Below are 14,974 nucleotides of genomic sequence, written 5' to 3' on the forward strand. Positions count from 1 at the left end.
CCAGCGGCCCCGGGGTCATTCCCAGCACCCATGTGGAAGCTCACAGTAACAGCAGTCTGCAGCTCCAGCTCCAGGAGACCGACCTGATATCAGCTCTAGTCTGGCATTTCCTCAGGTCCAGGTACACCCATGGTGTACAGACATACACAGGCAGACAGAACACCCATATACATGATGCATACTTTTTAGAAAATAGATTTATATCTTTTGAGCTTTATAAGATTGTCAGTAAGGGTTTCCATCTGTCTCTTTCCCATACAGAGTACTAAAAGCTATGGAAGGAAAGCGGCTAACAGATCAGTTGGTAAGTTTCAAGAAATATTTAAGCTGATTTTCTTCATACAGGAGGATGCATATTTTTAAATTGGTAGAGCTTAAAGAAATAATTCTTTAATTTAGGTTTTCACCACATTTGACAGTTAAATTTATTTGTAGTATGGTCTACTAAACTTTACATGGAGCTATGCCAAATGGAATCGGCCATTAAATTATACAACCATCATAAAGGATAATTAGACAAATCTGCTCTTGGCATACTAATATAGAACCAATAGAGCATTCGTTTTGTAACAATTATTCATAATAAACACATGATTAAATGCAAGATACTAAAGATTCAGCAAGAGCTGTGCATGGGTCCGCCTGGAATCCCTGTTCTTGGGAGGGGGGATGAGAAGGCTGGGACTTGGAGCCAGCTGGGCCTACAAGACATGCCAGCTCCAAACAAAAAGAAAAATAACTTAGCAATGGACTTATGCAGTGTGAGGGTGATAGGACCTTTAGAAGCCACAGACAGAAGCATCTTAGCATAGTCAACTAATTTAAAAGCTTTGCACATTAAACAAAATTAGCCACTAAGCTAGTGAATGAACACAAGTGTGTAAATTAGGGCCTTTTGACCCCTTCCCCCTGTCCACAGCATCAGAGTCTCCTGACTTGGGAAGAGTCTATGCTGCTGACAGAGCACTTATGTTGTCAACAAGTTCCTCCTAAGAAATGAGCACAGGACACAGACTTACGGCTAGTGAACCAAAGCTAGTAAAGGTATAGATAACTCTAGGTTCAGGAGTTGAGAAGAAACCATGGCTTGTGGAGCCAGCTTTGTCTCAGCGAATCTTACAACTATGTCCAGTTAATGTGGCAAATCAATTTTAATGATGTAAAAATGTGGTTAGTATATATGTATCCAAAAGAACTATGTAATTTTCAATGAAAAAAAGGTTAGATGCTGTTGTTCCCTTTGAATGTGTATTTTAAATATACTCTAAATGATATTTGGCAGCCAGGCGTTATCCCTGAAGCGTAGCCTGGTGGAATACGAGATTCTGGGCTGCCTGTCAAAGAAAGAGCTTATCTCTGACAAGGGGGAGGGACAATGGTCAACTTTTTTCTGTAGTGTCTAGTGGTAGCATCATGTATAATTTTTATGACAGGTAAAGAATATAAATGACTCATGCTGTGAATATTATAAATAAATAAGATGCTCAGTGAAAAAATTTTCTAAAATCTTTATAACATTCTCAGTTTTCTGTAGAATCCTCAGCCTGACTTAGTGATGCACCGTGGAGAGGCTAAATCAGGAGGATCATGAGTTTTACGGTCAGACTGGACTACATAATTGCATAGTCCTCACAAGATAAAAATAGGAGCAGATGTATTAAGTTTCTCTAAAGGAACAGAACTGATAGAACAACTCTGTATATGGGTAGAAAGGAGACTGGTTAGCATGACTTACCAGCTGTCGTCCAGCCAGTCTAATAGTGCCTGTCCACCAGAGTCCAAGAATCCAGTAATTATTCAGTCCATGAGGCTGGATGTCTCAGCTGGTCTGTAGTATATGTCAGAATCCTAAAGAAGTAGGCTCTACTAATGCCATGGAAGGAACACCTCAGCAGCAGGGTAGATGACCTTGGCAGTGATAATGAGGACAAGTAGGCATATCTTTCATACATAGTGTATGAGGTGAGCCCAGATTTAGAATGGGTCTTCAAACCTCAGATGATCTGTGTTAAAGGTAGATCTTCCTACCTCACTCAAATAATCCACTTAACCAGATGTCCCTCACATGTATGCCCAGTTGCTTGGGTTTTTTGTTAATTCCAAATGGAGTCAAGTTGACCAACAAGAGTAGACATCACAAGTCCACCACCCTTTGTTAGCTTGACATGCTTATGTCACACTTAATTTCCAAATGAAAACAATAACTAGGTCATAATTATACCTAACATTATAGATAGAAATATCCCACATACAATTGCAAATACATTGTATATTTCAGGCTAGGTAGCAATCCCTTGAGGGACATTCTTTTAGTATCTTAGAACGTAGATATGATAACCCCTGATATTATCTCAATTGATGTTACATTACATGATAAAGAAAAAAATCTATACAAGCACATTTTTAACAAAATATGACAGAAATACCCATGTCAATTATAATCCACATTGTTGCAGCTGGTCAAGTGGCCTTAGCTGGTATTTATAGTACTGTGCTCAACGGCCCTTTCTGTAGTTCCTCCACCTTTAGCAAACACTCAGCAGGTCTTGGTTCTTTTCTTGGAGAAGTGACCCAAATTTTCATACCTGAAGGATCTGTTCCCTTTATTATCTTGCCTGGTTTGGATTGTTGTAGTTTCCCAGGGCATGATAGCACCAAGATAAGACCAAAAGGATTTCCTGCATCCCAGACAGATCTTTCTTCTGTTTAGGAGAAGCAAACCAGTTTTCCCTTGGGAATCTGGATCAGTCACCCTACTAACACTGTATTCCTTTCTCTTAGCCTATTGGCTTAAGGGCACCAGAAACCTGAAGTGATTAGCAGGAGTCTGAGCTTCCTGATCTAGGGGATGTTTGTGGTGTCTCCTGGCAGGAGTGCTCTCTACTCTGCAACCAAAACTTCTGAGCAAGCAGAACTTAAGGTCATGGGAACAGGAAGTAAACTTTGCTAGGTGGTAACCAGGGCCTAGAGTGGAACCATTCCCGCCTCCGCCCCTGGATCCTGGCTGTGGGCGAAACTGTACCATATATTGGATGCTGATTCACAGCATATACAGCCATATACTGTACTTCTCTCCTCCCACCGTTCTGTGGATTTCAGGGGTGAGGGATGGAGGAGGAGTGGGGAGTGGAGCTCAGGCCATGCTTAGGCAGTCCTTTACCTGTTGAGCCGTCCCGCCCCCAATACTGGTCTTAACATGTTCTCCCCATCCTGAATCAGCTGGCCTGATAGAAAGATGGACTAGCCTTTTGAAGACACAGTTATAGTGCCAATTTTGGTGACAGCAGCCTGGAGGGCTGGCCAGGGTTCCTCAGAAGGCATTAAGAGTCCATTATGGGGGCCTGGGAAGATGGCTCAGTGGTTAAGAGCACTGACTGCTCTTCCAGAGGTCCTGAATTCAATTCCTAGCAACCACATGGTGGCTCACAACCATTTATAATAGGATCTGATGCCCTCTTCTGGTGTGTCTGAAGACAGTGACGGTGAACTCACATATATGAAATACATACATATATACATACATACATACATACATACATACATACATACATACATCTTTTTAAAAAAGAGTCCATCATGGGAAGTGAAGTAATAGCTGAGAGCTCATATCCCGACCATGAGACAGAGAGGAGGAGGGTACTGGGGTCATCTGAAACCTCAGAGCCTGCCCTCAGTGATAAATAACACCTCCTCTAGCAAGGCCACACTGCCTCATCTTTCCAAAACCCTCCATCAGCTGTGGACCAAATATCTAAACAGTCTGAGCCATTGTCATTCAGAGCACCACACAAGCCCTATAAGCTTTGGTGCTTTACTAACTGGGGACGTTGTGCCTGGCCTTACCATTCCTAGTGATGGGAAGGGACAGCTTCATGTTTCATATACTTTTCTGAGTCATCTGAATGTGGAACTGGGTTGGTGTTTTTGTGATGATACAAACACTCTGAATCTGCTCTGTCCTTATGGTAGCCACTAGGCATGTGTGTTGTTTACCCTATGACTTTTGCGTAGACTATAGGGGAATGAATCTTGATGTATTATAATTATTTTATGTTGGGTTTGAAGCAGGATTTTATATAGCTCAGGTGGCCTTGAAGTCCAGAACCTTCTGTCTCTTACCTTCCAAAGCTAGGATTCTAGTTGTATATCCCACCTGCGGCTTAGCCAGCTTGGTAGGTGGCTGTGAACTGGGTAGGATCTGTTGTATTCTGTAGCTGCGAACAAACTGGGTACTTGGAACAGAAGCTGAGGGATGTATGGGGAAGGGGTGAAAAGAAAGAGGCCCCAACTTTAATGGCGGTCAGACTGTTTAACAGTTTGGGCAAAGCCCCTCCCCCCAGACTCCAGGCTGAGTTCCTGCCTGGCGTCCTTGGCCCGACTGCTCAGGCAGCTGGGTGGGTCACCTTCTTATCACGAATTAGATCAGGAGGAACAACTAACTTCACCTACACTCTGAGCCTTCCTCCCTAGGTGGAGCAGGATCCTGCTGTAACCTACTTCCCTATTATGCCCTAAAGTCTGAGTCAGATTCCTGCCTGAAGACCTTGTCCTTGGCCAATGTCAAGTTCCTACAACTTGGCTTGACTCCCCAACATGGCTCTGTACATTTCCTCCCTTTTTTATTAATTTGAAAATGAGGTGGGGCTGGAGAGATGGCTCAGCGGTTAAGAGCACTGTCTGCTCTTCCAGAGGTCCTGAGTTCAAGTCCCAACAACCACATGGTGGCTCACAACCATCCGTAATGAGATCTGATGCCCTCTTCTGGTGTGTCTGAAGACAGCTACAGTGTATTTACATATAATAAATAAATAAATATTTAAAAAAAAAAAAGAAAATGAGGAGGTAGAAAACAAGTGGATAAATATTCTTCATAAGGAGGGCCTTAACCAGGGAGGGAAAGAATTGACCTAATTCCTCTTAAATATTGTATAACCTCTTTTTCAGAGAAGGGTAATAGGCTCCCTTATTATTTTAAGGACAGACGTTAACCCCTATGCAATTAGGTGTACTTCCTGGGGACTCAGAGGCAGAAATTCACCTCCCCATGCGGCGCCTTTTCTCCGTGCTCTAACCCATGAGAAAGAACTGCATATGTTTCTTTCTCATTGATTTCCCAGCAGCCACTGTATGGAAGCAGAAAATACGTTCCCCTTTGTAATCTACTGTAGGTCAACACAGTCATAACAAATGAAGTTATTATAGCTTTTTCTTCACTGCCTTCTAAGGTGGGCTGGAAAATCAGCAGTAATTCAGGTAGATAATCCCATGAAACTGACATTTGTGACATCTGTTGTATATTTTTAAGAGATGGAAAATAATGTCATGCAAGATGAGGATTGAACAGCTGAAGCAAACCATATGTAAAGGAAATGAGGAAATGAAGAAAAGTAAGTAATCCTTTGCGAGTGCCTGGGGTGGGTGGCCGGGGCAAAGCTGGCATGGGGTTGGTTAGTTTTCTCATGCTGTGAGTCCACACCTGACAGAAGCACCTTCTTCAAAGGAGCAGGGAGCTGAGGCCTCAGGTCACCGTGCAGCCACAGTCAGGAGGGAGAGACTGTGTCAGTATGTAGCTTGCTTCCTGTGCTTGTTCAGTCTGGGAAGCACACTTAAAGGGGGGTCTACCCTTCAATTAACCAGTCTAGAAACTCCCTTACAAACATGCCCAGAGGTTTATCTCCTGTAGTACTCAATCCTGCCAATCAAGTTGGCATATTGACCATCACAGGGTATTAGTGACTTTGGAAACTTGACTATGGGTTGCAAATATCAGATCCCTAATTTGAAATGCCTGTAAATAAGAAGTGTTTTGAATTTCAGATTTTTTTGAATCTTGGAATGTGTGTGTGTGTGTGTGTGTGTGTGTGTGTGTGTGTATTGAGATATGCTGTTGGGACCTCTCTAAAGATGAAAGTTGTTTGTGTATCAACGTGGAATTAAAATTGGAGCATTTGTCAGCAGTCAAAATGTCTGGATTTAGCCAGTCAGTGGTGGCACACGCCTGTAATCCCAGCACTGTGGGAGGCAGAGGCAAGCGGATTTCTGAGTTCGAGGCCAGCCTGGTCTGCAGAGTGAGTTCCAGGACAGCCAGGGCTATACAGAGAAACCCTGTCTCGAAAAAACCAAATCCAAAAAAAAAAAAAAAACAAAAAACAAAACAAAACAAAAAAATGTCTGGATTTGGGGCTGGAGAGATGACTCAGCGGTTAAGAGCACTGACTGCGCTTCCGGAGGTCCTGAGTTCAAATCCCAGCAACCACATGGTGGCTCACAGCCATCCGTAATGAGGTCCGATGCACTCTTCTGGTGTGTCTGAAGACAGCTACAGTGTACTTATATATAATAAATAAATAAATCTTTAAAAAAATGTCTGAATTTTAAGGCTAGGTGTAGTGGCACACACCTTTAATCTCAGTGCTCTGACCAAGGCCAGCCTGGTTTACACATACAGGACAGCCAGGGCTACATAGTGAGATCCTGTCTTCAAATGAAAGAGAAAAAAAATGAAAAAAAAGAAACCTCTGCTTTTAGAGCATTTTGCTCTCCAGATTTATGTATTTATTGAATATATCTTGCTCTGTAGCCCAAGTTAGCCAGAAATTCACAAGCCTCTTCTCAAGTGCCGCCCTGTACAGCACCACAGTCTATGTTACTTAACAGGGAAGCTGAGCTCTGCTGGCCTTCCTCTATTTTTATTTTTATTTTTATTTTTATTTTTATTTTTTTATTTTTATTTTTTTTTTTCAAGACAGGGTTACTCTGTGTAGCCCTGGCTGTCTTGGAACTCACTCTGTAGACCAGGCTGGCCTTGAACTCAGAAATCTGCCTGCCCCTGCCTCCAAGTGCTGGGACTAAAGGTGTGGGCCACCACTGCGCATGTCTCTCTCTCTCTCTCTCTCTCTCTCTCTCTCTCTCTCTCTCTCTTTCTCTCTCTTTCTCTCTCTCTCTCTTTCTCTCTCTCATACACACACACACACATACACACACACACACACACACACACACACACACACACACCCCACATTCTGCCTGCATGTATGTCTACAGGCCAGAAGAGGGCACTAGATCCTATTACAGATGGTTGTGAGCCACCATGTGGTTGCTGGGAATTGAACTCAGGACCTCTGGAAGAGCAGACAGTGCTCTACCCTTGAGCCTCGATTGCTTTTCTCTTTCTCGAAGACATCTGCATAGGGATTTTTTTCTAGAGTCCTCAGTAGTTTCTGTCTGTCTGACAGGGATGCCTTCACTTTAGTGCTCGAAGCCCTCAGCGCTAGGCTCGCTCACCAACACTGTAAAAACCAAACCCTCGACCACATTTGCACAGTCTGACTTGGCACTTACTTGTGATATTCAGTACACATGCAGGACTGTGAAACCATGGCTTTTCCTCTAGTGAATCCACCTTCATAAAACCTGTACTGGTTTCACATTACAGATAAATGCTTTAGATGTTACCATAATCATAGGTAATCAAATTTTGTGTCCTATGAAATCTTACATCTCTGGACACATTTATTTCTCAAGATTAGTGTTTTAGTTACCTGTTGTTGTTGCTGTGGTAAAACACCATACCAAGGCAGCTTATGAAAGAAAACCTTTAACTGGGCATTTGATTCCAGAGGTTAGTGCCATGATGGTGGAGCAAAGGCATGGTAGCAAGAAAGCTGAGAACTCACATTTCAAGCCATAAACTGGAAGCAGAGAGTTCAGTGGGAATAGCAGGAGCTTTTTAGGCCTTAAATACAATCCCTGAGCCATGCCTCCTAGTCCTTCCTAACTTCTACCAACTGGAGACCATTCACACTTGGGGCCATCTCATTCATACCACCTTTAGTCTTAAAAGTTTAGAGTCACCTTCATTATCTCATGAATCCCATGGTTTAAAAGTAGTGACTTAATGGTGGCATGTGATGCTATCAGAGCTTCCTTCCATGGAAGGTGTTTAGTCTCATGAAGTGTATATGTGATGTTGGATGGGCTGGACATCTGGCATTGGGCAGCATGGTGTATGCCTGCAGATCTATTTGCGGGGGGAAAGGGACCCGGCGTTTGCTTGCACTTTCCAGTGCTTGGGTTCAGCAGCACGAGAAGGTGTTATTTAACAATGGCTCTGCGTTTCCCCAACATCCTCCAGTGATACTCAGGTGAGTGTCCCATCCTTTTGAAGCTGCATAGTATACTGAACAAGTACATGCATAAAACTTTAATCAGCTCATTCCAACAGGTTCCTAAATTTTAAAACAAAAAGATAGTCACAAAGCAGTGTACCCTGTAGCTCATTAGAAAAATGACTTTGTGAATCTGGGAATTCAGGCAGAGAAGTTCAGAGTCTATCCTAGGCTTATGGCAACATCATAATGCTCTGTTGAAAAAAGGTTGTGCATTCTATTGTAGATTTTCAGACTGCTGTCAGCTCAGATCCAGGGCCTCACTTTGGGCTTCTGTGGATAGATAGCTTGGATGACTGCCAGAGCTGAAAGTGGTGCTTGATGAAGGTGCCCCTGGAGCCTCCCCACTGTCTTGTAAGCTGTGTTTAAGGAGCTCACAAAGCTTAGAAGTGAGTCATGCATGCAGCTCACAGATGGAGTGGCCGCAGAGAGGTGACTGAGGACCCTGTCACCACTGCTGGGCAAGATAATGAATCTTAAACTGTCCTGTCTGCTTGAGGACCTCAGCTAGGCAGATTCCTGAGTCTTGTCAAGGGTCAGTAGATATCATGGACATGATGGAGGTTTTTTTGTTTTTTTTTTTTTTTTGGATTTGGTTTTTTCGAGACAGGGTTTCTCTGTATAGCCCTGGCTGTCCTGGAACTCACTCTGTAGACCAGACTGGCCTCAAACTCAGAAATCTGCCTGCCTCTGCCTCCCAGAGTGCTGGGATTACAGGCGTGCGCCACCACCGCCCGGCTCATGATGGAGTTTTTAAACTACATAAAAGTAAACTTGTAGGGAACCATCCTGGGACAGTTTTACCCAGACACGTGCATGGAGCTGGCGTGGCAAAGGGATGTTTCCGAGGGGAGATGGGGAACTAAGACGTTCGTGCCAGCGCTAACCTGCAAGCTTAGCTCCTCAGAGACTGCAGCTGTGTCCCAGGGCCTTGTCAGGTGCCTCTGACAGCCTGCTTAGGAGGTGGCCAGGCTGCTGTGAAGGACTGAGAGTCGTGTGCCTCAGAAGCCAGAGGCCAGGCTGTGAGAGACAGGTGGGGGCATTTAAGGGCAGAGCTTGCCTGCCTTCCTTGTTTTGTTTTGTTTTGTTTTTTTAAGATTTATTTATTTATTATATGTAAGTACATTGTAGATGTCTTCATGCATCACAAGAGGGCATCAAATCTCCTTACGGATGGCTGTGAGCCACCATGTGGTTGCTGGGATTTGAACTCATGACCTTCAGAAGAACAGTCGGTGCTCTTAACTGCCAAGCCATCTCTCCAGCCCCCCTTCCTTCCTTGTAAAGTTTTATTTATTTATTTCCTTTTTTTCCCCCTCAAGACAGGGTTTCTCTGTGTAGCCCTGGCTGTCCTGGAACTCACTCTGAGGACCAGGCTGGCCTTGAACTCAGAAATCCGTTTGCCTCTGCTTCCCAAGTGCTGGAATTAAAGGCATGCGCCACCACCACCATTAAATACATATATTTTATTTATATGAGTACACTGTAGCTGTCTTCAGACACCCCAGAAGAGGGCATCAGATCCCATTACAGATGGTTGTGAGCCACCATGTGGTTGCTGGGAATTGAACTCAGGACCTCTGGAAGAGCAGTCTGTGCTCTTAACTTCTGAGCCATCTCTCCTGCCCTGGGACAGAGCCTTTCTAATAAGAAAAATCTGGAAATTGGGAAAAATAGGAACAAATACAGCACATTCCCAGATGGATAGTATTTTGAACAACAGTGTGGGGATGGGTGTTTGTAGGATTTCCTTAACATTGAGTGGGTCCATCTGAGATGATATCAAGGGTGGAGGTACTGAACATAGCCAGGGTAAAAGGGATATGTGGCTATGCCTGTTTGGAGGTTCAGAAGTTTGGTTTGTATTTGAGAACTGCCAGGCATTATCTTTAGTTTATAGCTTGTGCAGGAGCCATGCATGGTGACACACAGGTAATCCCATCCCAGCATTCAGCAGGTTGAGGCAAGAGGATCATGTGCGCACGTGGGTAGGTTGGAGTTGAGCCACCTAGAAATGGGTGGCACGTGAGACATAATCAGAAGCAACAGTGGGTGTGGAGAGAATGGCTTAAGTCAACTATAGACCAGCTAATGGGACCAATGTAGGGCGACTGCTGGGGTGGCACACAGGTCTACAGGAAGTAGTTCCTAGGTGTCTGTCTCAGAGCGAACAGTTGGTTTTTGTGACTCAAATGAAGCTTAATGTGAGTACAGTGACCCTAGCAAGCCTCAGACTCCATGACCCTAGGGATCTGTCTAGGAAGGCCCCAGTGGAGTTCCTCTGAGTGAGTGTGGAGGGGAGCAGTGCTGAGGCACCCTCAGTGCAGCACTGTTCACAGTCCTGTGCTTGCTGCATAGATTCCGAAGGCCTCCTCAAGAACAAGGAAAAGAACCAGAAGCTTTACAGCCGCGCACAGCGGCACCAAGAGAAAAAGGAGAAGATTCAGCGGCACAACCGCAAGCTTGGGGACCTGGTGGAGAAGAAAACCATTGACTTGAAGAGTCACTATGAGCGGTTGGCATGTCTGCGAAGGTCGCACATCCTAGAGCTCACCTCTATCATCTTCCCAATTGACGAAGTGAAGGCTTCTGGGAGGTACAGTAAGAGGGCGTTGGTGCGGGCAGGTACTGAGCCCTGCTTTCTCAGTATGTCAGCACCTAATTTGCTGGGCCTCATCTGGGGGTCAGTTGGTTTTCCTGATAATGAAACTTAATCATCTTCCTCAGCTCACAGTAAAGAAAAGCTGGGGAGGCAGCCAGAGCAAGGGGTGGCGCGGCTTGTGTTCTGTCACAAAACTGTCAGGTTACATGCTGGCTTAAATTCTTGGGGAAAACCATCTGGTCAGTCATGCAAGCTGGGACATTTATTAGTTGTGTGCCTGTGGGATACACTGTTGATCCCAGACCTGATTTCCTTGTCTGTTAAGTGGAGGCCGAAGTTACCGGCATCACTGAGTGTGAACTAGTACATAGACAAGGCCTAGACTTAGCCCCGTCTGGATTGGCCGTTTATTCTGTTAGCTGCTGAGGAGACAGCACTGTGACTCTAGTGCACAGGGGCTCTCAGAAAACTGGGGTAGAAAGGGCATCGATTCTCTTCCCCCTCCCGCCTCCCTATCTCTTCCTGGACAGCATTTATCAGTCACCTGGATGCTTTTTAAAAAGTTGACTTGAGTCTAGAGGCTCAAACCTGTATCCTAGTCTCTTGAAGGATGAAGCTGGTGGATTGCATGTTGAAGGCCAGCCTGGGCAACTTACTCAGATCCTGTTTCAACCTTAAAAAAGGGCTGGCTGTAACTCAGCTCGTGCCTGTACGGAGATGCTCTAACCCAAGGCCACTATGCCTGAGGGCCATGAGTCTCCTGGATCTGTTGCTCTGCCTGGGCTGACAGGAGGTGACTAGTAACCATTCTTTCTTTCTCCCCCTCAGTCTCAGTTTTGGTGTATTGCCAGATTTGGCTCCCTAAAAACTTAACAGGTCTGAGTTTTGCTTCAGACTTGAAAACCCATTCCCTCCCTGATCTTTCCAAGTACTTTGTATCTGGTAGAGCTGCTCCAGTGTGGTAGAGCTGCTCCAGTGTGGTAGAGCTGCTCCAGTGTGGTAGAGCTGCTCCTGGTGGCATAGACCTGTGATTCCAGATACTTGGGAGATTTATACAGGTAGACTGCAAGTTAAGCCTTGCCTGGACAACTTATGAAGACCCCATTTCCAAATAAAAAGTGCAAAGGGGCTGGGAATATAACTCAGTGGTAGAGCCCTTAGGCAGCGAGCAAAAGGCCTAGGTTCAATTCGTCAGTGCTAGTAGAAAGTCTAGATACAAAGTTGGTAAGTATTTTGGATCATGGAGAAAAATTAAATTACAACCAGTTGGCATAGAGACTACTGATCAGGCCTTAGAGAGAGGCTAGTAGTGCAGAAGCCCGTGCTAACATTACATCCCTGTGGGTCAGCAGGCACCTAGCAGTGTGTGCTTCTGGATTTGCATCCTACACCACAAAAGAGGGTCTTAACGGTGCTCTGTGGCTACAGGGTTGGGTCTGCAGCTGAGTTAGAAATATTGTAATGTAGATTTCTGTACCATGATGGCACATACCTATAACTTTAGCTCTAAGGATGCTGAGTCAGGAGGACCGGGAACTCAAGACCAGTCTCTATGGCACTGCAAATTCAAGGCCAGCCTGGGCTACACGAACCCTATCTTACAGACTGATTCTTTTATTGTGTTTTATTTTGCTTTGGGTTTCAGTATGAGGATTAGATCTAGGCCTCCCGTATTTGATCATTGCATTTTCCTTTCTAAGTTGGTAATTTGGGTGAAACTTTAAGATTCTTTGCAACTTTTTCATAAGGTTTAATTTTTTTTTTACCAAGAAAACATGTGCCTGTGTAGTTGTGTAGCAAATAATTACTTGTGGTCAACAGTAGGCCAGGCAATTCCACGGTGGTGCACCGTGTAGTGATGTGGTCTGTATTTACACGAGCTTCCATTACTGCTCACATGGTGCTGCTCTTGCTGACTGATTCTCAGGACTGTGGACATGTGTGTGTCTGGACAAGACATGAAGAAAGCCTCTCCTGTGCTTCTCCTCTCCTCGCTTGTAATTTTTTCTTACCATGTATTAGACGTATACTGTGGTTGCGGTATAATCTTTGCTGTCCGTTTGCAGAGACCCTGCAGACGTGTCTTCAGAGACTGACAGTGCCATGACCTCCAGCATGGTGAGCAAGCTTGCCGAGGCCAGGAGGACAACTTACCTCTCTGGAAGATGGGTCTGTGATGACCACAATGGCGACACCAGCATTAGCATCACAGGCCCTTGGATTAGCTTACCAAACAATGGGGACTACTCTGCTTACTATAATTGGGTAGAAGAGAAGAAGACAACTCAAGGACCTGGTGAGAAGCAATATTCTTTGAAAGTGTGTTTGTGTACAAATTTTGTGAGATGCACTGTGTGAGCCAGAGAGAACACTGTGCTGCGGTGAACAGTTGGGTTCAGTGTGTGCCAACTCGGGGCAAGCATGAGCTCTGTTCATCAAAGCTTCTCCTGATCCCAAAGGAAAGCCCCGTTCTCTGAAGGTGCCACACTGTCCCTTCCTCTTCCCCAGCTCTAGGGAGCCAGTGTGCTTCCCAGCAATGGTGAGATCATGCAGTGTGTAGTTGTCTGTCTGCTGTGTTTGAGTTAGCCTTCTTTTACAAGTTCATGTTCTGGTGTATGTTAGTACACCATTGCTTTTTATGGCCGAATACTGTTGCATTGTATGGCTACACCACATTTTATAGCCATCGCTTGGTGCCTGATGATTACTCACTTCTGGGTTAGTATTAATTCATAGAGAAAGGCAGATGAAGGAATTCTGGTTACGCATGACTGTTATCCCCGCATTTGGAAGGCTGGGCCATGAGGACTGTCCAGAGTTCAAGGCCAGCCTGAGCTACATTACCAAGCCTAACCTTATCTCTTATGTAGGGAAGAAGGGAGGGAAAAACTCATATTTGTAGAGTGTATCTTGCCTTTTGACTTTTGGCTTCAGTTTATAGCTTCATGCTGTTGGAGCATTAAATAGAAGTTGAAATGCTCCTACAGTTTGTCTTCTGGGGAGAAGGGTGGCTCATTTAGTCATTCAGCATATATATCTGATACTGCCACCACACAAAGTTATCATTTGACAAATACTTAGTGACGGTGTGCTTTGTGTCATGGACAGGGCTTGGTGCTGGAGAGATGACAAAAGCAGTTTTGTAGAGAAAGGGTTTATTTTAGCTTGTACTTCTATGTACTGTATTACAGTTCATCCTTGGGAATATGAGGGCAAGAATTCAGCTCTCTCTGTAGTCTCACACAGGCCACGGAGACGCTCACCATGGGCTAGGTCTTCCCAGGCCTGAGAACACAATCAGGACAAACCCACAAACATGCCTACAGGCTAGCCATCCCATGTTGTGATGAAGTGGCCAAGGGACCATGAACAGAACTAAGACAGTGCCCAGTGTAATCCAGCCCTTGGCCCAGGGCCCCGAGCAGCCCCCAGTGGGCAGACAAGTAACGGTTGTCAATTCAACTGTCCCGCACTGACAGGTGCTGGCCTGCACTGACTTCTGGGCTGGGCCCAGCTGGTTGTGTCCTAGGAAGATGGACTTGGGTCAGGCAGGCTCACCTGTCTCTAGTCCCACAGGAAGTCGCTCATCCTGGGCACGAGGTCCCTGCCAAGGTAGTTAGGCAGAGGACGCTCGGTGCGAGATGGGTGTTCTCACACACTGGGCAAGGCCGCCGGAGGTTCACCCACTGGCCCGATCCCTCACTATTGCAGAAAGACTCATTCATCCAACACCCTCCACAGCTCAAGAGCTGGCATCAGATTTTTCTGATGGTCTGGTCTATTTCTCCCTCACAGGCAAGTGGGTTATCTCACGTTGTGCTTTCTCCTGGACCAAGTTTAGAGCGTAGGTTTGTGGCCATCCTCTATTTCTGTGGCTGATTATACCCTGCGACTGCTTGGCTCTTTTATTCTAATGCTCGTGCTTTTCACCTTACAGTATCTATCTGTAAGCCACAGATTGTGCCCCCCCTTTTTGTTCTAGAAGTAGGTGCTAAGAGAAGAGACAGCAGATCTAGGGTAGGCAAAGGTACAGAGGAAGTGAAACCCTTCCATCTTGAGAAGTGGTCTTATGTAGCTCAGGCTGGCCTCCTACCTGAGCCTCCCAGTGTTGGTATTAACAGGTATGAGCCATCACATGGGCTATTGGTCATTAATCATTTAGGTGATCGATACCTTGCCAGGTCCAGTCAGTCTAGACTTTTTA

General features: G+C 45.2%; 1 protein-coding gene across 1 annotated transcript in view; it reads left to right on the forward strand.

Annotated features, from left to right (window-relative positions):
- Positions 1-14,974, forward strand: part of Atg14 (autophagy related 14) — a 34,420-nt gene that overhangs the window by 12,507 nt on the left and 6,939 nt on the right. The window contains exons 3-6 of the mRNA XM_052191682.1: positions 262-304; positions 5,306-5,387; positions 10,527-10,764; positions 12,837-13,066. Coding sequence (XP_052047642.1) covers positions 262-304; positions 5,306-5,387; positions 10,527-10,764; positions 12,837-13,066 — 593 coding nt within the window. The remainder of the gene's footprint in view (positions 1-261; positions 305-5,305; positions 5,388-10,526; positions 10,765-12,836; positions 13,067-14,974) is intronic.

The sequence above is a fragment of the Apodemus sylvaticus genome, chromosome 8 (assembly GCF_947179515.1).
Source record: "Apodemus sylvaticus chromosome 8, mApoSyl1.1, whole genome shotgun sequence".
Taxonomy (NCBI): Eukaryota; Metazoa; Chordata; class Mammalia; order Rodentia; family Muridae; genus Apodemus; species Apodemus sylvaticus.